Source organism: Zea mays, chromosome 6 (genome assembly GCF_902167145.1).
Source record: "Zea mays cultivar B73 chromosome 6, Zm-B73-REFERENCE-NAM-5.0, whole genome shotgun sequence".
NCBI lineage: Eukaryota > Viridiplantae > Streptophyta > Magnoliopsida > Poales > Poaceae > Zea > Zea mays.
In genome coordinates, this window is record NC_050101.1 from 108,254,174 (window position 1) to 108,276,783 (window position 22,610).

Here is a 22,610-nt window from a genome sequence, read left to right on the forward strand (position 1 = left end):
GCTTGGGCTGCGTCGTAGACCCATGTGTCAGCCCAGCACGGCCCAACAGTTAACCGTGTCGTGCCTCGGCCCAGCTATTTTGGCCCAGCCCATGACGGGTTCAGGCCATGCTGGCCGTTACGGCCCATTGGCCACGTATACACCACACTAACTTGTTCAACCCCCACAGGGACAACATCAGCGCTGCAATTCAACCCAAGCATCCAACACCTTCACTATGGTTACTTCAGTCTTAAGTACGCCAGAAACTAACATTAAGAACACCTCCAAAATAACGTGACGCTCAGCCATTCCAAGAGCCACCATAACCCATACCAAATGGGGTGCTTTGACCCAAATGCATCTAAGGTAAGCTAAGCTGAAGTGAGCCGGGTTGGCATCTCTACCTACTACCTAGACATGTACACCATCAGCAACGGTCAGCTGGATCAACGCATCAGACGTCCTGGAACAGACGCTTGCGCTTGTACTTCCTCTTCTCTCCCATAGCTTCCGTCACACCCATGGCAGCTACCATCTCATCTTCCATGGCGTCGTTCGTGCCCATGGCTAACATCTCCTGTTCCATGACTCCATATGCACCTGTCGCGATCAACTCATCTTGCAAGATGAGGCCACGGTTCCTGCAAAGCTTCCTGATCGTTGTGCTTGGTGTGGCCAAAGGTGCCTCAGACTGGGTAGGATTGTTTCCTCCTGTGTTGGCTATGGTCTGAGAGGACCTGTGCGGCATAAGCTCTTCTCCCTCTGGAACAACCCCTTTCATGAGCTGGAAAGAAGGAATGACAAATCACATCAGATTACAGTTGCAAGTTTTCTTTCAACAAAAGAATAACACGACAATTTACACAGTGGCCATTAATCAGGCATACAATGCTTTCTCAGAAAAATAACCAAAAATACTTCTCTATACAAAGATAATGATCAAACATATTTAAAAGTATGATGTAAACTTGATACTGTTTTGCAACCTGTGCAAGCAGCCTTTTTTATGGCCACACTAAATGATGAAATCAACTATCTGAGATGAGTGCATAATTTTATTCTGTGATGATAATTCAAATGTGTCAGCAGACTGCCCATGAGTCCATGACATCTGCTAGACAATGACAAACTGTTTATTTGGAAGATGCTGAAACAATACCTTCCAGTCTTTAAAATCAAATCGGAAGACAAAGTGGTTATAGACCACATCTCCTGAGGCAACAGCACTTGCCACTGGTGCATTCCTTGGATCTGTTGCAATCAAGAGAGTTCAATCAGGCACACTACAGTCTATAAGCACATAACAATTGAATAACCATGATACTGTAGCATATAAGGAAGCAACAGCCTTACAGACAAAATGATGTCCCTGGTCATTCACTTTGATTTCAACTCTTCCATCTTTCACAAGGAATGACAAGGCAAATATGTTCTCCACTGTTTGAGCAAATGATGTCCTGTTCAAAATAATGTGTTCCAGCCTTGCACTTTTCTTCCTCCTCAGGAGATCAAATATAGCAGACATGTTCTTGTCAGTATCAGACTTTGTTTTCTCAGATGGATCAGCAAGCTGCAGAATAAGGCAGTGTCAAATTGGCATGTCATCAGAAATTGAAAGATAATGGTCTGTGTCCATGAGTGGGAAGATATAAATGATACAGGCAGCTACGTCCAAAATAATATTATTACGGTCTCCACCTTAATGCATCCCCACAAAAGGATTGTATAATCATATCATTAGTGATAGAAAATTCTAGTTGTGATTCCAACATAATCAGCTCTTACTGTGTATGCAGTAGTACAATGCTTTGACATATAATTTAAGCAATATAAAGATTTTGTTTGTTTGAAATAGAAACTAACAAATCTAAAATTATCTATTTACTTAATGAATAATAAATCTGGAATGATAAAATGTGATCCATTATGTACCCAATCCACTATGAACAAACAACAATGACTACAAAACCAGCATATCTTCCATTACACTAATCATACATGAAAGGGTACCTGTTCAGGGCAAGCGTTTCCATGTGGCCTCGCAGTCCTCTTCTTCCTAATACAAACTCTTCGTGGCTTCACTTCTGTCGTCATGGGACCAATCCTGTCAAAACAAACCATATAATTTTCAAAACCTTGAAACTAAAACAACCAAAGCTAACTTCAGGTAAAAAAAAACAGTGGATCCATTACATGGTGGCACATCCAGATGCAGACATGAAAACACGTGAGGTAGCAAGCCCAAGACGAGCCCAGTCCAATGAAACATTATCATTGGAACCTCCTTTCTTTCCAAATTTCTTCAGCAGTCCAGCAATAAAATCAGAAGGTGTGATTCCCAGAACTGATTGGGACCTTACTGATGCTACCAAACTAGCAGTAAGGTCCAGCAGGGTTTCTGCGTCAGCTATTTGCTCCCTGGGCCTCTGAACTGCAGCAGAAAGACGCGCGCATTAGTTTTATAGTCAGATTTCTGCTAACAGCGTCAGCGATCAGTAAGTACTGTATGCACATGATATCAAAATACAGCACTGCACTAAAGGCATTGTTTCAAGTATTTGAGAAACAACTGCAGTCGATGTGATTATAGTTGAACATTTGGCCATGGTCATGAATGAACTTCATGTATGACATCCAAAGTGTTCAGATTTCAATTGCATGTCTCCTAAAATGGATGTGATATCACCCTCGTTACATTACTGCAAAAAAAGTTCCCTGCGTTACCCCCCACTGAAATTAAATCCAAAAAAAGAGAGGACGCGATTGACAAGCAACATTAATTAACAGTAAGTTCACGTGTTACCTACTTACCCAGCATCTAACAAATTTCAGTTGCATGTTTATTAGAGACGTGGTGACCCGTATGGCCATATCTAGACATCATTGACAGATGATGGAGCACAGAATCAAAATCAGTAACAGAGACCAGATTACACCGCAGAAGCATAAAGCAAAGCAAGTCTCATCCTGTTGGCCACTCAAATGGCGAGTTTCACACTAGCATGATGCGTGCCAGTATAAGCGGAAAGTTTACCGGCCAAAATCATGAAAACCGCGTTTACAAGAGGCCAACAAATGCGCAGTCGCGCTTACCAAGCTGGTGCAGGCTCTCCACTCTGTTGATAATGGAGCAGAACTTATCAGAGTCCGCGCTCGCCATTTCATCCTTCTCGTCTACACACAAGCACAGCCGCACAAACGTAACCAAAAAAAAAATCAAACCCAGCCAACGGCCGAAACGGCAATCGGGAATTTAGTGGGTTTCGCACGGCAACACGGTCCTACCGCTGATAAGGCCCTTCACGGCGAGGTACTGCGAGCGCAGCAACCGCCGATCGTCCACCGCCTGGGTCTCCTCCGCCTGCTGCTGCGGCGTCACAGGCTCCGGCTCATCGCCGCGGCCTCTCGCTCCCGTATCCGGCATTGCGCTGGCAAACGAAGCGCCGAGGCCTTCGACTTCCCAAACCCTAGGCTCCGGAACGAGGGCGGTAGGGAAGCTGGGGGCGGTGGTGGTTTTTGAAGGGTTTGGAGGCGGTGGTGTGCAGGGGAAGGAAACGAAGGGGAGCGGCGGAGGCAGAGCGAGCCAGCGAGGGCACAAGCGGCCAAGGGCGTCGGGTATTTGAACGGCCGCTCCACCCCCCCGAAAATGCCCTGGATTTTACGCGCGTCTGACTGCACCGTGGATCCCAGAAGCGCGGTCGCCAGTATGGGCCAAGCGTCAGTGGGATTTCCGCGGCATACGGCGGGTGGTTTTCACGTAGGTGAAGCACTGGCTGGATTCTGGAATGTGGGAGAGGATTGCGCGAGCCGCGGTGGCAAGGTAGGCGTGGTCTAGGTGGACAAGGGTCTTGGTTGGCCTATGCCGTTGCTTGTCAGGGAGAGGTCGGTTCATGGACGCGGACTGGCCTCGCTTCCTCAGGTGGCCGCGTGGCTTCCCGCCCGCGCCGCGCCTGTGTACCTGTGCGCGTGCGCGCGATCGTATTGTGTTTTTACGCTGCTTCGCGGCGAAGGCGCCCGCGGTAAATTTTTGCGCGGTAAAAGCCTCCTGCCGATCCCTTGTTTACCGCGTCACAAATTTCATTTGGTTTGGTCGCGGTGTGGCATGGCAGCAGCATCCAGTTTATTTCTATGCCATCAGCCCATCACTCGCCAATGTCTGTTTGGTTCGCCATTTTTCTAACGAAAATCTAGTTTCCGGTAATTTGGCTATAGAAAAAATCTAAATATCACAGAAGTATGTAGTATGTATTATATGTAATGTTGCCTCTGCAATATTCTCTTTAATGTATCGTTATGATACCATATTCTATTATTTTTATTACTACTAGATCTATAAGCCTATATTGTAAACATCTTTACGACATATTTGATCTTCGTATTAGACGATATAAAAATAAGCTAAGGTCATGTAAACAGTAGATAGACCATTGGTTGGAAACATCTAGGGGCCTGTTTGTATCTACCTCATTTTTAGAATCTCATTCTAGGATTTTATTATGAACCAAACACCTCCTAAATTTTGTATTGAATTTTATGTCAAAATCTCACAATCTCTCTATAACCTGACCAATAAAATTTGAATTGAATTTTATGCGGTATCCAGATTCTCAAAATCTTGCAGATACCACCTAGGTACGGAACGCAGTGGATAAATGAGGTCGGACCGAACGTTCCTGAGGTGGTGGAAGCTTCTTGTCCCTGCTATAACCTGAGCATGAGGGTAGGGTAGCGCTGAACTCCGGGAGTCGACAGCGTCACGGTGACGTTGATGCCCGTGGGTCGGACATGGCGGAGTGAGATTACAGCACAGCACACGAGGTGCACGCGTTACGTTGACGGCATTTTGAATTGCCCGCTGAATAATGCCCGGAAAATTCCAAAACTGTCAATTTATCACTCGCCTGGGCAAGTTCACGTTAGTTCACACAGTATGTTAAGGAGTTTGATTTGTAAGGACTAATCATCTTATTCTATATTAGTCCCTAGATTGTCAAATACAAAAACTAAAATTCTAGCAATTTAGAGACTAAAATGGAATAAAATGAAGGGACTAAACATTAGTCCCTAAAAACCAAACACCATTTGAAAAAAAAATAAAGTTACTTTCCAAAAAGAGAATTGAGTGGCCGCTTTGTGAATTTTCTAAATATGAAACCAACAGTACCGAAAGATTTACAGAAACCTTGCGGCCAACTGAATGGGAAAAGTGGTAAAAACTAATTGGAACAAACAAAAACGTTACAGTTACTTGCCTCCACAAACGCTACAGCTGAAATACCAAGTGCATCAGGGCAGGCGACACCAACTCAGCTTGGAAGTCACTTTCAGATTTCGGAGGCGCCCGGAATTGGATTGCACTTGCAGACGCGTACTGCTGCATCTCGCGCTTACACAAGAACCCCATCTTATGCTCATTCGCCTTGCAAACAGTATAGCTGGCGGATATTCCCTGAGGCTGAAACAATATTAAAAAAAATTGTTAAAGAATCACTCGAACATTTCACTCAAATTAAAATGAACATGCATTTGCATTGGACAAGATTCTAATGGTGTGGTAAGGGGAAAGGGTACAAACAACCAGGTGGCATTTGGTTCGCCGGAAAAAATCCTGTGGGGAAGGGAAATTTGGTGGAGCGGATATCATATACAACGTTTGGTTTGCAGGAAAGGGAAATGAGCACCACATATCTCCTGTCGATCTTAATCCATTGGGAAGGGGAAGGTTATGACCGGGACACGAAGTACGACCTGGATGTGTTTCCTTATCAACCTCGGCCCACGGCGTCGACAAGGCACACTGCACCGGCGCCATTGCCTCCCTTAGCCCGGTGCACTGCTCTTTCACCTCCATCCATTCAAGCTGTGCCCAGTACACCCCCCTCAAGGCACACAAAGACGTCTTCAATGAGAGCAATGATGGTTAGCTAATAGCTACAATCTTCCTAGAGACACAATTCTCCCTTCTCCATTTTGATTTCTTTGACTTAGGGGGTGTTTGAATGCACTAGAGCTAATAGTTAGTGGTTAAAATTAGTTGGAGACATCCCAACACGTTAGCTAATAGTTCAACTATTAGCTATTTTTAGTAAATTAGTTAATAGTTAGCTATCTATTTGTTAGCTAGCTAATTGCACTAGCAATTTTTTAGCTAACTAACTATTAGCTCTAGTGCATTCAAACACCCCCTTAATCCAAGCAAAAGCTAGTGCATGCAAAAAAAGGTAATGGTCTAAAAACTTCCATCCCTATCCCAAACCCACCAAATTATAACCAACTCATATCTCTACCCCAAATCCACACTGCACCCAAAAATCTACCTAGCCCCTAGAGTCATCACTAGTAATCTGTTGGGGTGAAGGCAAAGACGCTACCCTTCGCTCGTTGCCTTCGCCAACCTCGCCGCACCAACGGAGACAAAGCGACCGGCAATTTCCACCCTTCGTCCAACACGCTGCAAGACGAAGGCCTACGACGAGGTCGCCCCGTCTCGCGTCCTCGTCCAACACGAAGGCCCACGAGAGATTCGGCCCATTGTAACAGGCCCCGCGCGGCTGTAGTGTATTACGGGCCCGATTTGTAAAGACTTTTCTGTAATGACAGTCTGTAACCCTGCTTCATGGGAATATTCCGGGGATGACCTAAGCGCCTGAAGGCACATGCGTCCTTAATCCAAGACGCTGGGTACTCAGGCACCTATAAATACCCCCGCACAGTGCCCTTGAGAGGCCAGATTAACAGAGCAATTGCCATCCCAAGTTGAAACCTTGTTTGTACTCCTCTCGATCCCCCTGTTGGATCATCTTGCCCAGGAGAGCAAGTTCCAACATAATCATTGGGTGAAAGATCGTATGACCAACTAAAGCAAATGACCAATCTCGAGTTCTTAGCAGTGATTGTAAGTCGTCCGACTAAACGCGATTAGTTCCTGGTCGCCAACGTCTAGGCTTTTTGCTGATATTACTTGGGCCAATGTGGATGAAGTTGCTGGTGCAACGGAGGGTCTAAGGGGCCGTAACTTGCCTTGTGCTGCTTCTACTCGTGCTGCTGCAGTTTCTAACCATATTATTTCTTATTCTCGGTCTAGAAAGCGACAAAGGGACACAGCCCAACAGTCTGAAGGTGATGCAGCAGATGAAATGGATGAGGACAATGATGACGAATTTGGATCTGCTGAAGTTGCTGATGCAGGCTTCCATTGGATGATGATTTGGTTTAGATTATAGTATGCTTCAAGCAAGTTGTTTGCTGCATTTTTGTTCCTGCTCAGTGCTCATATCTTTTGTGCTATTTATATGTAAGTATAACTACTAGTCTAAAAGGTCTAGAACGACCAGGGACCGACTTGGACTTCTTCAACACTTTGAATCAATGTATTCAAACAACAGCCAAGGCAAAACCATCTTGAAGAATCTCCCTATAGTATCATTGACCATGTTTCAAAACTACATAGCTCAATATGTTCGGAATCCCGACAAGGTCAAATACATATTATGTGTGGTTAATACTAATAGTGTAATAATGACCACATAATTGGCAAGCAAACAACAACACGGGATTGGGAAAAAGAAATTTAGCATGAGTTAACTTGAGCCAAGGTTACATGAACTAACTAAAAGAATAACAGAAAACAGAGAGTCAGACAGAAAAGCCATGTGAACTTGTCAACACCAACCTATCATCACAGTTGTATCAGAACACTTACCATATAACCAATCTTTGAATTGAGCATGAAGGGCACATGCCAATTCTTTCTTCCGGATATCATCGATCTCCAGCTCCCGGATATTCTTTTGAATATCTTCCAGAGAAGCATGCTGAAAACGTAAAATAGGTTAAACTTCAGAAAGATGTTCAAATACTTTATTCTGCATAACATGCTCAAGAATAGGCTTTAGGCTACTAAAAGATACTGGACAATAAAACAAGACACTAATAAAACTGCTGGCAACAACATTGGGATCATTCCATTGATCCAACTACTATTAGAAAACTATATACAAAGGTTTGCTGTCACTCGACATGTATACCTTTTTCCTTTGGGACGCCCAATAAACTTCAGGCAGGGTAAATGGATTGTATTTGGTAGGTCCTTCTACTTCAAACCAACTAGGAATCTGCATAGAGAATTAGCTGGCTGCCATTTTTAATATTTTGCAAGAAAAAATGCACACTGTAGTCATTTAAAATGCATCAGATGTAACTTTTACAGAACCACAACACAATATATTACCACCCACAATATTTTATTGAATCTGGAGAGGCCAAAGCCCCATTACCACCCATATTTAGGTGAGAACATTCAGAAACTAAAAATTAATGTCAATTGATTGATCAATTAGTAACATAGTATTACAAAAATATGGAATATAGGTTCCTACTCCAGCTGTTATGGACACAATAATACTGCAAAAAATCGAGTAACCTTATTAATGCAGATGCATCAGACGCAACATGTTGTCAAAGCAAGAGATATCTCATCATAAAACTTTTTTAACTGCATTTGAGTTTTTTCAAGTCTAGCATAAGATAGCAATAATGAAAGGAATATATAGCTCACGTACCAAAAAGTTCGTAAATAGATCAGGATCTAGACAAGTGGTGGACTCAGCCTGGACATCAGAAACCCCGGCAGGATGAGATAATGAGTCATGCAGATCAACAACTCCCAACACAAAAGGTTGGTCCCACTTGTTGACATTAGGATCCACACCAACTTGTGCCAAATGTTCCCCGAGTTGTGGATAATAAGTATTAAATGGGGCAACCTGTTAAAATCCAAAATAAAGTACTCACAAGCTGTTGAAAATTAAAGTACATGAATTGCCAATTTGCCATGTTTTTAAAGCAGAGATTCTTGAAATCAAAATGAACAAATAAAATCACACTTAAGTTTGTCATGTTTGGCCGCATGTACCAGAGATGTCTCCGTCATGACAGGCCAAAACCGGAGGCTGAAACAAGCATGTCCAGTTCAAGTGGCTAGACAGTTCGTTAGGATTAGTTGAGAGTATTTTGGAGTCGTCGTAGCTTAGTCTGTGAGAGTTTGAGAAGATAGTGGAGAAGGGGGGTGGGAGACTATATATGCAGTTTGTAGGCCCATGAGTTTAGAAATCAAGAAGTTAAACCAAATTCCCTTTCACCCCGAGCCTTCAGTTCATCAACACTGGCACCATGGCACGCAACTTCAAGCACTCGGTTACTCGTCCCCTCCATGGGTAAAACCTAAGTCCACGCTACTATCCATCCCCAGGCAATGACGAGGTTCAAGTTCAACATGTTATTTCTGCATATCTGAACCCTGCTGTTTGTTACCTTCTAACTGTCCACGATATCCTTTATCATTTATAACAAGATGAATATTGATACATTACGGATTACCATATACTGGTACACATGTGACGAGGGGAAAAAAGCACTGATGGAAGAGCACAACTCACTTGTAATTTATGGTTATCCCCTACAATAAGTGGTTGGTGATTTACTCCCAAGTAGAAGATACATTCACGACAATTGGCAATACAAATTCGTTTCGAAGCTGCAATAATTTGTACACGTTCACAATGCTCCACTTTAACAACCTGATAACATAGAACATTTTTTGGCTCAACATAAGACAGATACTTAAATCTGGAAGATGGAAACTATAGAATAGAATTCTTAATGAAAGGTGTGCATTGAAAATATAAAGTCATCCTGGAATCCCATAGTCTTACATAGTAAAAATTATATGAATCATACCTTACCAATAGCACCAAGAATAATGGTAGTGTCAGAACATCCATAGACAGTTGCATACTTAAGTGGGGCTAAAATGTAAATTACAGAATCATGGCAGTTCAAAACCTACAAAAACATTATATCAGTGTGATTAATCACTGCCAGTTGCCAGTTTGAAATTCCAGTCTTGAAGATACAATATGGAAATACAAAGGGGCAAGCATCTTCAGTTTCTGTTGTCCACAAAAAAACAAAAAAAAACACATGCATACCTTTATTGAATGCCCTTTCAGATCCGATGCTTGTTTGACAACTGAAGTTTTCGAGCAACCCTCCACAAATGATGCATTTCGGTAGTATCCAGGATAGTTTGGTGCAGAACTGCCAGTTGGTGAACTGCTATGAATTCTTGTATTCGTGACAGCATCAGACATTGTGACATCAGGATCAAATGCATTATGTTGGCTGTTTTCTTTTGCCACAGTCTTCTCTGCCATAAATTCTAATGCTGAAGCTATATGCTGCAAGACCCAATCATGTACCAAAGCAGCAGGTACAGGAGCAGCGGGCATGTCTGGATCCGAATTCGCAAAAAAGGTAGCTGCTTGGCTTAATGGAGTTCCTTCAGAGAGCTGCAAAAAAAATCCAAGGTGCTCAAAAGTCTCCATTGTCAATACCTGCATATAAAGCAACAGTTAGCACTTCGTGAATTTTCAGAATAAGCATATACACCACAATACATCCATGCTATTTTTTTCTTCAAGCCGAAGCATTACAACTGAATTCTAGATGTTTTCTGCAATAGTGATCAATCGATCATCCAAAACTATTTTTTTCTCAAACGACGCATGAGAGTTGCGTGTCATTTCATTAAGAAGAAAAAGGACTTATAACCAAAAGGAGAAAACAAAGGTTGTCCCTCCTAGAACAAGGCATAGCGTGCACCTGAAAACAGAACATAAACAACAGAAAAACACGTTCGCCTAGTCGCCTCACAGAAGGCACAACCACTACTACCCCAAAAGGAAGGGCACAGCCCTTGGGTGAGCTGGCGCAGGAGCAGCTCCTGTAGAGCAGATGGTCCAGCCATACACCACAAGGAACACTCATCAACTACGGTCTGTAAGTCTACTTGAACACAAGGCCTAGCGCTCTCAAATACACAGGAGTTGCAGTGCTTCCAAATCTCCCAGGCTACCAGAATAATCAGAGAGTTTAGATCCTTCCTCATCTCCTTCGAAGCTCCCTTATTAACTTTAGCCCACCACTTGCGAAGCGAGAATTCTCTGGCTGAGGCACTAGGGCAAGCAGCCCCAATCTGTTAAAGATCATTGTCCAGACTTGCTGAGCAAACACACAGGAGACAAGGGATGTGCTGGATAGTCTCTTTGGATTGGTCGCAGAGGGAACATACAGAAGAGTGAGGTAGTCCTTTTTTTTGCAAGTCTGTCAGACGTCCAACACTTGTTTTTAACTGCTAGTCAGATAAAGAACTTGCATCTCAGGGTTTCCCGTGTCTTCCATATGCGTCTCCAAGGAGCACATTTAAGAAAGAATCTGATATTTTCCACTGTAAAAAGGCCTCAGCCCGTCAGCCGACTTACTAGTGTATGTACCATGACCAGTCAAGCGCCACGGCGCCACCTGTGCTGATCAGGGACATCCTGTTGGAGTTCCAGGTTATCCACTAAGCTCCAGAGCTGCAGGTACTCGACTCGCACTTGTACTGTCAGACAACCTCTTATATCAGATATTCAGATACCCGACTTCGGTACCTCAGCCCTTGCGCTACTGTCCTCTGCTTTTTGGCCCTTCTGAGATCAGGTTTATCAACCCACTCAGCCACTGATTTTCCTTGCAGCCAGCGATCAGTGATGACAGCAAAATCAAACAAAGCCTTTGAATTGCGTTGCACCTAGATGAGGAGTCCAGCCAAAGAGCACGACGAGTCATTCTTTTGCAACCACAGCCAACGGATGCACAAGGCCCAACCAAACAGCTCCACGTTGAGGATGCCCAGACCACCGAACTGTGTAAGCCACTGAACAGTGTCCCAACTCCCAAGAGACGAGACAGTTGCCCTCATTTGCATGTTTTTGTCCTTTCCAAAAAAAACTCTCCTTTTATCGATCGCGTTGATTATCGATTTGGGGAGGTCTATGGCGAGCATAAGATAGACAGGGATAGAGGAAAGAACCACCTTGACCATCACAAGACGACCAGCTCTACTCATGATTGTGACTTCCCATGCAGCAATTTATCCGCCACGTTGTCAATTAAGGGCAGCAACTCAACATCAGTAGGCTTCCGAATTGAGAGAGGGAGTCCCAAATAGGAGCAAGGGAAAGCTTTAATCTCACACAGCAGCAATTCAGAGATAGCAACCAGCTCCACTTCACATTGGATAGGAGTGACAGAACTTTTGGCAATATTAGCCCTGTTTGTTTCAGCTTCTGGACAGCTTTTCAGCCTGAAAGCCAGAAGCTCAGAAAAGCTGAGTTAATATAAGAAGCTGAAAGCCTGGTTTTATGGGCTTTCTATATCTTCCTGAGTTTAGGAAGCTAATAATATCATCGAAAAGCTATCATTGGCTTCTCAGGATTAAAAGCTCAGCAACAACTTTTCAGAAAAGCTCCAAAAGCTACAGCTCAAACAAACAGGGCCAAAACTACTCACCAAAATCTTTGTTAAGTATTTCATATATTTTAGACGATTAGCAACCTATATTTTGCAATCTGTCAACAAAATTTATAGGCAATATATAAAATTTATTACATTCTCCATGCTACCAAAATGTGGAATTGTGAGGTCACAATCACATCATGATCAACAGTCAACAGACATGGTTCGTCCCCATTCATCTAGATCACAAGACGTGATCATTGCTATCTCATTATATCATTTTACCTTACTAGTAGCAATCACTAGTTCACTAGCAAGGTGGAGTTACTTCAGACAGTTCCGACCGTTTTTAGCTCAAGCATAAAAGACATGGCAAAGAAGAATATTTGGGTAGTTCACCATGCATATCAATCAGATGTCTGAAAAAATGTGGAAAAAAAGCTATATGGTATTCGACTATTCATAGCTATGATCTACTACAGAAACAGTTGACAGCTGCTCGTGCTGCAGTCTCATATTTGATATACAAAATGACAATCAAGAGTTTCAGTTGTGAATACTTTTAGGTATGACAATGACATCCTAGCATTGTTCTCCACACCACAACCTGCACCACTTAAATAACTATATCGACTTAGAGAAACAAATGTGTATACAAAAATATGCAAGCCAGAAACTAACCATAGAATCATCTCCCTCGCCATCAATAGAATCTGCTAAAAGTGTTAGAATGTTGGTCATATGCTTTTGTAAATACGATAGCTGATGAGCTTCTTCATCTGCTTGTGAAGGCATAAAACGGCGACTATTGCTCCGTACAAACTGCAAAATGACATAAGCATATGTCTATAAGTCGACAAATAAGAAATAAAAGTTATGTGTCTCCAACTCTCCATACTGGCAACAGAATAGATGGTGCAACTTGCCATTTAACAAAAAAAATGAGGCTGCATTAGCAATTATGAAAAAGAGGAGAGTACAGCACTATCATGTTTGCATAGCTCACATTTCATGGAAGTTCTTTGCTATTTGGATTGGAGAAACCATTAGTATTGGATATCATTTGGAAGAAAAATATAAAGTATAGGCGGTATAACCTTTCTGAAAACAGACATGATTACATAATAGATCATGGTTTTTAAAGCGGTAAGGCGAGCCAAGGCGTTGGATCACCGCCTGGACGCCTAGGCGAGGTAGGCGGACAAGGCGCCTAGGCGTTGGACCTCCGCCTGGACGCCTAGGCGACGCCTTAAGAACGGGGTAATAGATACTAGAATCAGTTAGAAATAGAAAAAAAATGATGAACCAATGGTCTCGGGCAACCATATTTTTGCAGTGCAGTATTTTGCATTACTGAACACTTGTATACAACCTTCTGAATTAGTCAGTAAATAAAATCAGACTTGTTATAGGCTTAAAGCAGTGGAACAAAAATGCTGTTTGTAGATTGTAAATGAGGTGCATGAATTTCTTAATTTTACACCTTTTGGGGAGGCTAATGCAATAAGAATCAGCTTTTGTGGCACATCTGACCTTACAGTCTAACAGCATTTTTAAAGAGAAAAAAACTAAGATAGACATAAAGTTGCAATGAAGGGAGAGCACATTTAGATATGCACAGTTCCAATTACCATGCATCATTTGGAATCACATATTGAGAAAATATTTCGATATTTTACAAGTTCTATCCCATGTGTCAGTAAAAAGCACTTGAACAATCAAAATTTCAACCGTTTATTAAATCATCAAATGCCCCATTTCCTAAAAACCTTAGCAATCATAGACTTTCATAGTCGGTAAAATGTACCAGAGTTACTATAAAATATTCATAAAAATGCATCTTCTTATACATTTCTATAGACAAGATGATTGGTAAGGATTTCATCAAAAACAATGGCACAGAACTGGGAACAATGTAAAGCCTTCTCATGATCTCATAATGAAACAATCACCTGACACCTTTATTGAATGCTTGGGATGCTCTTCATACTGAAACTATAAATTAAGCATCATTTTCTGACACTAGGCTTTTGGCCATTTCAGAAACATATAATCATCAATCAACATATTATTATTTCTTATTCTTATATATATGTTATATCCGAGATCCATAATATATATTAGAAGAAGCATACAATTTTGCACCTAAGAGAATGGCGATCGAGGCCTGACCTGGATCGGCGACAGCGCGGAGAGGTATCCATCGAAGGCGGAGGTCGACGGCCAAACATCCGTGACGGCGGGCGAGTCCTTGTGCACGCGCGGCACGAGGCGCTTGTAGGATTGGATGTAGAGGAAAAGAAGCAGGTCGCGGAGGTCAGCACTCCCCGAGCCGTCCTCGCCGAGCGCCGAATCCTCCGCGGGTAGCACCGCAGCGAGCGTTCCGAGCGCCAGCGCTGCCTGCTCGGCAGGGATCTGCAGCGCCTCAGCGAGCGCTGCGGCGCCCACCCGCGGCCCCCCCGGCGCGAGCCTCTCCTTCAGCTGGGATAGGGTTTGCGTCAGCGCGCCTTCTGGGAAGACCAGCTTGGGGATCGGCAGGAGCCCGTACTCAAATGCCTCCCGCCGGGGCCGGAGCGCTGGGCGGGGGCCGGAGGAGACTCCGCCAGCAGCGGCGGCGGCGGACGCCGACGGGGACGAGTCCAGGGGGTCGTCGGCCATTGAGGGTAACTGACTGAATGGGCCAGAGGAGGCAGAGACAAACAGAGATCTGTGAGAACGTTTATCGTTTTGGCCTTTTTATATAAAAAAACAATATCTTTTCGAACACATAAAATATACAGATCTCAAGAGCTCTCATCCAAATTTTTATATTTATATTTTCTTTACTTACATTACACTGTTATAAAGCAACAGTTTCGACGATCGTTCTACATCATCTTTTCAACTGTTATAAAACAACAACGACCAATTGACGCCGGTCTGATGACTCACGGGCCCACCGATTAACACCACCGCAAGTGCAATCCCCCGACGAAGATCTCCAAACCAAAGCCGACGCCAAGACGCTGCCCTGGCCGAGAATGACGAAGCAGTACTCTGCCTCCCCAACTCACTCTCCGATGCCGGGCGAATTCCGGTTAGTGGCTAGGGTAAGGTGGACACAGGGTGCCACTGACGGGTTGGGCATCTTATACGCGCGGAAATAGCCAACGCACGATGTCGCCCGCTCGAGATCCCAGGTGAGGTCGACGCGGCGCGCGCGGGGTTCGTTGCGCCGTTGTGGAGATGGTTTGGATCTGGCTCACACTGCTATGGCGGCCCCACACATCAGTGATACGTCACGGCGAAGGACGCCACTCTGAGACGCTTGCGACGTGGGCCCGCAATTCAGTGAGCGGAATGGCTATGTGGGCGCGGAGAAGTGGCTGACCAGTGGGCCCCTCTTGTCGGCGCGGATGGCTAGGCCGGGTGGGGTACATGGGCCGACCAGGCTAGATTCGGCCCATGCGGCGTCTTTTCTTTTTTTTCCTTTTCATTTTCTTTTGTGTTTTCCTTTTCTTTTTATTTTTAAATTCCCAATTTCAATTTAGACTTTAATCATACCAGTATGGTTGGGTTTATATTTTTATAAATTCTGTTTTGTATTTTATAGTATTTCCCTCTTTCTTTTCTATTTTCAAATCCAATTTCAATTTAGGTTTTACTTCAAATCCTCATCCCATTATCATTCTATTGTTTTTCATATTATTGTTCTTTTTATTAAGTGCACAACCAAACAAACTCGAACATGATGATGGCTGATTTGGATTTTTAATAAGGGATTATTCCCTCTTAACTATGATTAAGCACGTGTCTCAAAAAGTATATGGCAAATCACATAAGGAGATCAACTCTTTTGTAAGTCTTATAATTTGGGTATTACAACCACCGGACTGTCCGGTGTGCCCATCGACAACAACGACTGGAATAGTGGTTGGGGCTATAAAAACCCCCCCAACCACCAGCATTCAAGCCATCCAAGTTTTCAGACCTTCACATTCAATACGAGAGCAAAAGCCTACACTCCAAGACACAATCAAAATATCAAATCATCTCTGACACACCCGGTTTTGGAAGGCAAAACCGAATGCGAACCATGTACGTGCTAGGATCAGAAACTCACGTACACAACGATTACATAATTAGACATCATCACACAATGCTCGAAATAAATAGCGGAAATGTACTTTAATTACATCAAGATGTCCAAGACGACCCAGATTAGATTGTGCGGGCGCACGGATGCGACTGACAAGCGGGGCCAGGGCGTCAGCGAGCTAGGGCGGGCTGACCAGTCGGGCCCAGGGGCAGAGACGCGGGTGAGGGGGAGAGAGGAGAGACGGCTGGATCTAGATCGGACGGCTACGATTAGATCTGCTCAGGTTAGCTCTACAATGTCCAATCTCGGACGAATGACCGAGATCTAACGGAAGGGGGCGGACATGGGCGCGGTGGCGCCGCTCGGTCCTGCGGCGGGAACTCGTCGGAGACGAGCAGACCGGCCACGGTGGGGCACCAGAGGCTTGGGGATTGGCATAGGCGCGCACAGGGGATCTGGCGGACTCAACCGAGGGCACCACGCTGGCGCGGGAGCACCAGAGGGCGCTGCACACGGCGAGGCGGGCTAACGGCGGCACGGGGCAACTCTGACGAGCAATTGCGCGTTAACCAGTGCAGTACATAGGGAAATAGGGGCGCGGGGAGGTTGCTCACCTTGAGGGGAAGTGCTTAAGGCACGGGGCAATGGCGGAGGCACAGGGACGCGACGGGGCAACGGTGGCGGAGCTCCGGCTATGCAAGAACCACTCCGGTGAGCACGAACCGAACAGTCCAGAGAGGGGGAGGGCACACCGAAGGGTGTCCCGAGTAGCTGACGGCAAGGCGAAGCTTACCGTGGCACTAGACGGGGCACGAGCGCAACGGCGGCCACGGAACAGGCGGTGGACGTCGGGGGGCGGTGGCGGAGGTTCTCGGTTCGCGTGGGCAGAGCGAGAGAGAGAGAGAGAGAGGGCGAGAGAGCTGTGCAGAGGGCGCAAATGGAAGAGGGGAGGTGGGCGAGCAGGGCGCGGGGTTCAAAAGGGGCGTGGGGCTCGGTCATGGTCGGAGAACGCGCGGTCGTGGGTGCGTCCACGGCGGGGAGATCGTGGGCGAGAGGTTAGGGACGAGCTGACAGGTGGGGTCGATGGGGCAGAGAGAGGGAAAGCGGGTGTGGGCGAGAGCAGCGGCGCCGACAGGTCGTGTAACACCCGGAATTTGGAGGTATAAAATTTCTCTTCTAATATCTACCAAATTCAGGTGTTACTCTCTCTCTTTCTTACTTTTCTTTTCTTTTTCCGAAATAGTGGGGAATTATTTTATTTTATATCGATGTGTAAGCCTAGTATAGTAAAACCCTAGAGGGGCATTGTTTGTTACATAGCCAACCGGAATAGCAGTCTCCTTGGTATGTTCATATGTGGTGACTTGGCACTTATTTAAAATTCTCGAAGTTCATTTGAATTTCAAAATTTATAAATCAAAACCTAAATACACAATAGCAAAAGAAATAAGGAAAATAGAGAAAAGAGAAAACCCTTTCCTCCCCTTTCCCCCTGCCAGCCCACCCAGCGCCAACTCCCCTCCCGCGGCCCAACTCCACTCCGCGCCCCTGCCCCGGCCCACACGCATCCCCCTGTCCAGCAGCGCGCGTGGCCCACTGCAGCCCACCGCGCCCCTGCCCCGCCCATGCGCCCTCGCGGTGCCCTAGCGCCCGCGTCTGGGAGCGCCGCCGCTGCCTGTGCGCGCTCTCTGCCGCCTCACGCGCGCCTGCCCAGCCGCGCTCCCCGGCCCACTTCGCCCAACCGCGCGCGCAGCCGCGGTCTCACGCAGCCGCCCGCCCAGCTGAGTCCGTGACATGCTATTCATCTTCCCCAACTGCCCACGCCCACAATCTCCCACTCAAGCACCGGGACGCGCTTATCTCCTCCTCCTCCTTCCCCAAACCGTCGGCCCCGCTCCCTTCGCCCCTCCCTGTTGGCCGAGCTGCGTCGTCGTACGTCTCCAACTCGCAGCCGCGTGCAGCACCTTCTTCCTCCCTCTCTCTTCCCCATGTCTGCGTCTCGCCTCGCATGGTCGCTCGGATCGTCGCTGTTCCCTGCGTCGGCCTAGCGGTGCCCCAGCGCCGGCGCCCCTCCGCGGCGTGCAGCCATGGCTGCCAGCCCACAGCCGTCGCGGCCCGTGGCCCTGCTCGGCCGGCCCTAGCCCTTGCGCGCGGTTGGCCTGCCAGCGCGTAGAGATGGCAATGGGTACCCGCTACCCGGAACCCGGTGGGTTCTTGCTCTATTAGGGTATGGGTTTGGGTCAATTTCTCTACCCATGGGTTTGTTAATGGGTTCAAATGGAAACCCAACGGGTACGTGGGCATGAGTTTGTTCTTCCACTACCCATACCCGCAAACCCATGGGTTTTTAAAAACCGCCTTAAAATCATCATTCCTTATAAATATGTCTCATAATATTATTAATTGAATATGTTCTAATTGAAATAAACTCCATGTAACAAACTTTAAGCTAAAATTAGTTATCATTTGTTCTTTTTATCCTAGCTTATTAATATATTGATTGTTATTTACATGATGAATTATTTTTTATGTTGATGTTAGTGGGTATGGGAAACCCGTTGGGTACCCGAAACCCGCATGGGTATGGGTTTGGGCAAAATTTTATACCCGTCATGGGTATGGGTTTTTTAGCAGGCGTATTTTTTCTTCGCGGGTATGGGTTTGGGCAAGTAATACCCATCGGGTTTTTACCCGTTGTCATCTCAACCAGCGCGCAAGGCGGCCCGCACCGATCAGCCCCGGCCGAGCCTTCCCCGACACGGAAGTGCAGCGCGCGGCAGCCCGTGGCCAGCCGACGTGGCTCGCCTGCGCGGCGGCCCGGCGTGCCCTGCGCGGCTCGCCCGTGCCTAGCCCGCGCCCTTGCGCGACCCACGGCCAGTGCGGCTTGGCGTGGCCTACGCGGCTCGCCCGTGCTTGGCCCGCGTCCCTGCACGGTCGTCCGTGGACCTCGCGCGACCCCAGCATGTCCGTGCGCGGCCTAGTGCCCCGGCGTGATCTGCGCGGCGTAGCGGCAGCCTCGCCGTTGCTTCGCGTCGTGCCCGCAGCACGTCCTCGCGCCGCGAGACCGTCCGGTCGTCCGCCGTCGTCGCGGGGTGAGCATCGTCTACGCGATAATATTATCGTTTCGTCATGTCTCACGTTTTAAAAGATCAATTATGTTTTTGTTTAACTAACGTTAGTCAATTAGACTCTCCGATTAAACTAATTTATAGTAGTTAACTTACGCTTTATGAATCCATGTTGACGTAATTATTAGTAACTCAAATGCGTTACTCTAATATTTGTCTGATATAAATGCGACGACTATTTAGTTTGTATCATGTTCCGCGTGTGTCGTCTGCGTGTGTATCGCGTGCTGCTCGCTCGTTTCGTCGTCGCTCGGTAAAACGTTATTTGTGCGCTTTAATAACATCACTTCGCCATATCATTCATGTTGATCACTTGATTAATTGTTTAGTTGTCAATTATTGAAATAACAACTCAATCGAATCTAGTTTATAATTTTAATTAGGCGTTTGTACATAGCGGATAACGTGTTGATGCTGACTTGAAAGTTATATTTAACACTTGGTTAATATAAGGAAAATGACATAGTTTAGTAGTTTCGCATGTCGCGCAATTTTCACGAGTCGCTCGCTGTTTGCGCATCGTCGTGGTTCGTTCATGCGTTCGCGCCTCACACCTGGTGCGCGTGCTGTCGTGCACGCTGTTCCCACGTGTGGCGCTCGTGGTCGTCGTGTCACATGTTTTAGTTGAATAATCAATTATTAGTTTGTTCGAGGGTTAATAAAATAACAATTTAATTAGAACGAGTCTATAGCTTTAGCTCGTGCTTTTACAAGGATAAATGTTAATTAACGTGATTAATACCAACTGAAATACTTTTCGCTAATTATTTGTTTGGTGTTCGCGCGCGACATCGTTTGTGCGTCATCGTGCTGTTCGTGCGCGTAGTCGTGTTGACTCGCACGTGTCGCGCGCTATCGTACGCATTGTTTTGAGTGTCGCAGTGCTGCTTCGCGAGCGTCGTCGTGTGTGTTGTTCGCACACGTTGTCGCACACTGATAGTCGTCTAGAGGGGGGTGAATAGGGCGAAACTAAAATCTTCAAAAATAATCACAACTACAAGCCGGGTTAGCGTTAGAAATAATGAGTCCGAGAGAGAGAGAGGGCGCAAAACAAATCGCAAGCGAATGAAGAGTGTGACACACGGATTTGTTTTACCGAGGTTCGATTCTCGCAAACCTACTCCCCGTTGAGGAGGCCACAAAGGCCGGGTCTCTTTCAACCCTTACCCTCTCTTAAACGGTCCCTCAGACCGAGTGAGCTTCTCTTCTCAAATCAAACCGAGAACAAAACTTCCCCGCAAGGACCACCACACAATTGGTGTCTCTTGCCTTGGTTACAATGGAGTTTTGATCATAAGAACAAGTAAGAAAGAAAAGAAGCAATCCAAGCGCAAGAGCTCAAAAGAACACGGCAAATCTCTCTCGCTAATCACTAAAGCCTTGTGTGGAATTGGATAGGATTTGATCTCTTTGGTGTGTCTAGAATTGAATACCTAGCTCTTGTAAGTGGTTGAGAAGTGGAAAACTTGGATGCAATGAATGGTGGGTGGTTGGGGGTATTTATAGCCCCAACCACCAAACTAGCCGTTTGGTGGGGCTGACTGTCGAATGGTGCACCGGACAGTCCGGTGCACACCGGACATGTCCGGTGCGCCAGCCACGTCACCGATGTCGTTGGGTTCCGACCGTTTGGAGCTCTGACTTCTGGGCCCGCCTGGATGTCCGGTGGCGCACCGGACATGTACTGTAGAGTGTCCGATGCGTCAGTAAGGGCGTGCCTGACTTCTGCGCGCTCTGGCGCGCATTAATTGCTGTTGCAGGCGACCGTTGGCGCGAAGTAGTCGTTGCACCGTTGTCACACCGGACAGTCCGGTGCACACCGGACATGTCCGGTGAATTATAGCGGACTAGCCGTTGGAGATTCCCGAAGCTGGCGAGTTCCTGAGGCCGCTCTTCCTTGGAGCACCGGACACTGTCCGGTGTACACCGGATAGTCCGGTGAATTATAGCGGAGCGCCTCTGGATTTTCCCGAAGGTGACGAGTTCAAGTTGGAGTCCTCTGGTGCACCGGACACTGTCCGGTGGTGCACCGGACACTGTCCGGTGGCACACCGGACAGTCCGGTGCGCCAGACCAGAGGTGCCTTCGGTTGTCCCTTGGCTCTTTTGTTGAACCCAATACTTGGTCTTTTTATTGGCGAAGTGTGAACCTTTGGCACCTGAATAACTTATACACTAGAACAAACTAGTTAGTCCAATTATTTGTGTTGGGAAATTCAACCACCAAAATCATTTAGGAACTAGGTGTAAGCCTAATTCCCTTTCAATCTCCCCCTTTTTGGTGATTGATGCCAACACAAACCAAAGCAAATATAGAAGAGCATAATTGAACTAGTTTGCATAATGTAGGTGCAAATGTTTCTTGGAATTGAGCCAATATAAATACTTATAAGATATGCATGGATTGTTTCTTTGTTTTTAACATTTTGGACCATGCTTGCACCACATGTTTTGTTTTGCAAATTCTTTTGTAAATCCTTTTCAAAGATCTTTTGCAAAATAGTCAAAGGTAAATGAATAGGATTTCGAGAAGCATTTTCAAGATTGGAAATTCTCCCCCTGTTTCAAATGCTTTTCCTTTGACTTAAACAAAACTCCCCCTAAATGAAATCCTCATCTTAGTGTTCAAGAGGGTTTTGATATCAAGTTTTGAAAATACTACTTGCCCCTTTAGAACACAAAGAGATACCAATTTGAGATTTACCAATTGAAAATCATTAATTAGGGTGGTGGTGCAGTCCTTTTGCTTTGGGCCAATACTTTCTCCCCCTTTGGCATGAATCGCCAAAAACGAATACTTGGAATGAAATATAGGCCCGTGGGAATACTTTCTCCTTCTTTGGTCATAAGTAAATGAGTGCAGATTATACCAAAGACGAAGTCCTTTTGCTTTGAGCTCTCCCCTAAAAGATGGGGAGATGCGCGGAGCGACGGCGAAGGATGAGTTGCGGAGTGGAAGCCTTTGTCTTCGCCGAAGACTCCAAATTCCTTTCAATACACCTATGACTTGGTTTGAAATATACTTGAAAACACATTAGTCATAGCATATGAAGGAGACATGATCAAAGGTATATAGACTAGCTA

At 45.8% G+C, this 22,610-nt stretch overlaps 2 protein-coding genes across 2 annotated transcripts; both read right to left on the minus strand.

The window, feature by feature from the left end:
• Nucleotides 1–219: 219 nt before the first annotated feature.
• Nucleotides 220–3,448, minus strand: LOC100193130 (Non-structural maintenance of chromosomes element 4 homolog A). Its single transcript, NM_001138290.1, has 7 exons — nucleotides 3,268–3,448; nucleotides 3,076–3,156; nucleotides 2,176–2,413; nucleotides 1,993–2,086; nucleotides 1,336–1,552; nucleotides 1,142–1,233; nucleotides 220–766 (listed from the first exon to the last, which is right to left on the minus strand). Exons 1-7 carry the CDS (start codon nucleotides 3,404–3,406, stop codon nucleotides 437–439), a joined length of 1,191 nt encoding a protein of 396 aa, NP_001131762.1. The 5' UTR covers nucleotides 3,407–3,448; the 3' UTR covers nucleotides 220–436.
• A 1,469-nt stretch (nucleotides 3,449–4,917) lies between these two features.
• LOC100382067 (Tubulin binding cofactor C domain-containing protein) lies at nucleotides 4,918–14,993 on the minus strand. Its single transcript, NM_001174830.1, has 9 exons — nucleotides 14,494–14,993; nucleotides 13,003–13,143; nucleotides 9,972–10,376; nucleotides 9,721–9,825; nucleotides 9,420–9,560; nucleotides 8,544–8,747; nucleotides 8,010–8,096; nucleotides 7,685–7,796; nucleotides 4,918–5,437 (listed from the first exon to the last, which is right to left on the minus strand). The coding sequence occupies exons 1-9, from the start codon at nucleotides 14,977–14,979 to the stop codon at nucleotides 5,394–5,396; spliced, it is 1,725 nt and encodes a 574-aa protein (NP_001168301.1). The 5' UTR covers nucleotides 14,980–14,993; the 3' UTR covers nucleotides 4,918–5,393.
• Nucleotides 14,994–22,610: the final 7,617 nt, after the last annotated feature.

What these genes read in the sequence shown, in the direction of transcription:
- LOC100193130 (NM_001138290.1), bottom strand. Translation starts at nt 3,406, where the DNA reads ATGCCGGATACGGGAGCGAGAGGCCGCGGCGATGAGCCGGAGCCTGTG. An exon ending in CGTGAAGGGCCTTATCAGCG is followed by an intron (nt 3,157 to 3,267) that starts GTAGGACCGTGT and finishes GCTTGTGTGTAG; the next exon opens with ACGAGAAGGATGAAATGGCG. An exon ending in TTGATTTTAAAGACTGGAAG is followed by an intron (nt 767 to 1,141) that starts GTATTGTTTCAG and finishes CCTTCTTTCCAG; the next exon opens with CTCATGAAAGGGGTTGTTCC.
- LOC100382067 (NM_001174830.1), bottom strand. Translation starts at nt 14,979, where the DNA reads ATGGCCGACGACCCCCTGGACTCGTCCCCGTCGGCGTCCGCCGCCGCC. An exon ending in GGGATAACCATAAATTACAA is followed by an intron (nt 8,748 to 9,419) that starts GTGAGTTGTGCT and finishes GGATTTTAACAG; the next exon opens with GTTGCCCCATTTAATACTTA. An exon ending in GGGCGTCCCAAAGGAAAAAG is followed by an intron (nt 7,797 to 8,009) that starts GTATACATGTCG and finishes TTACGTTTTCAG; the next exon opens with CATGCTTCTCTGGAAGATAT.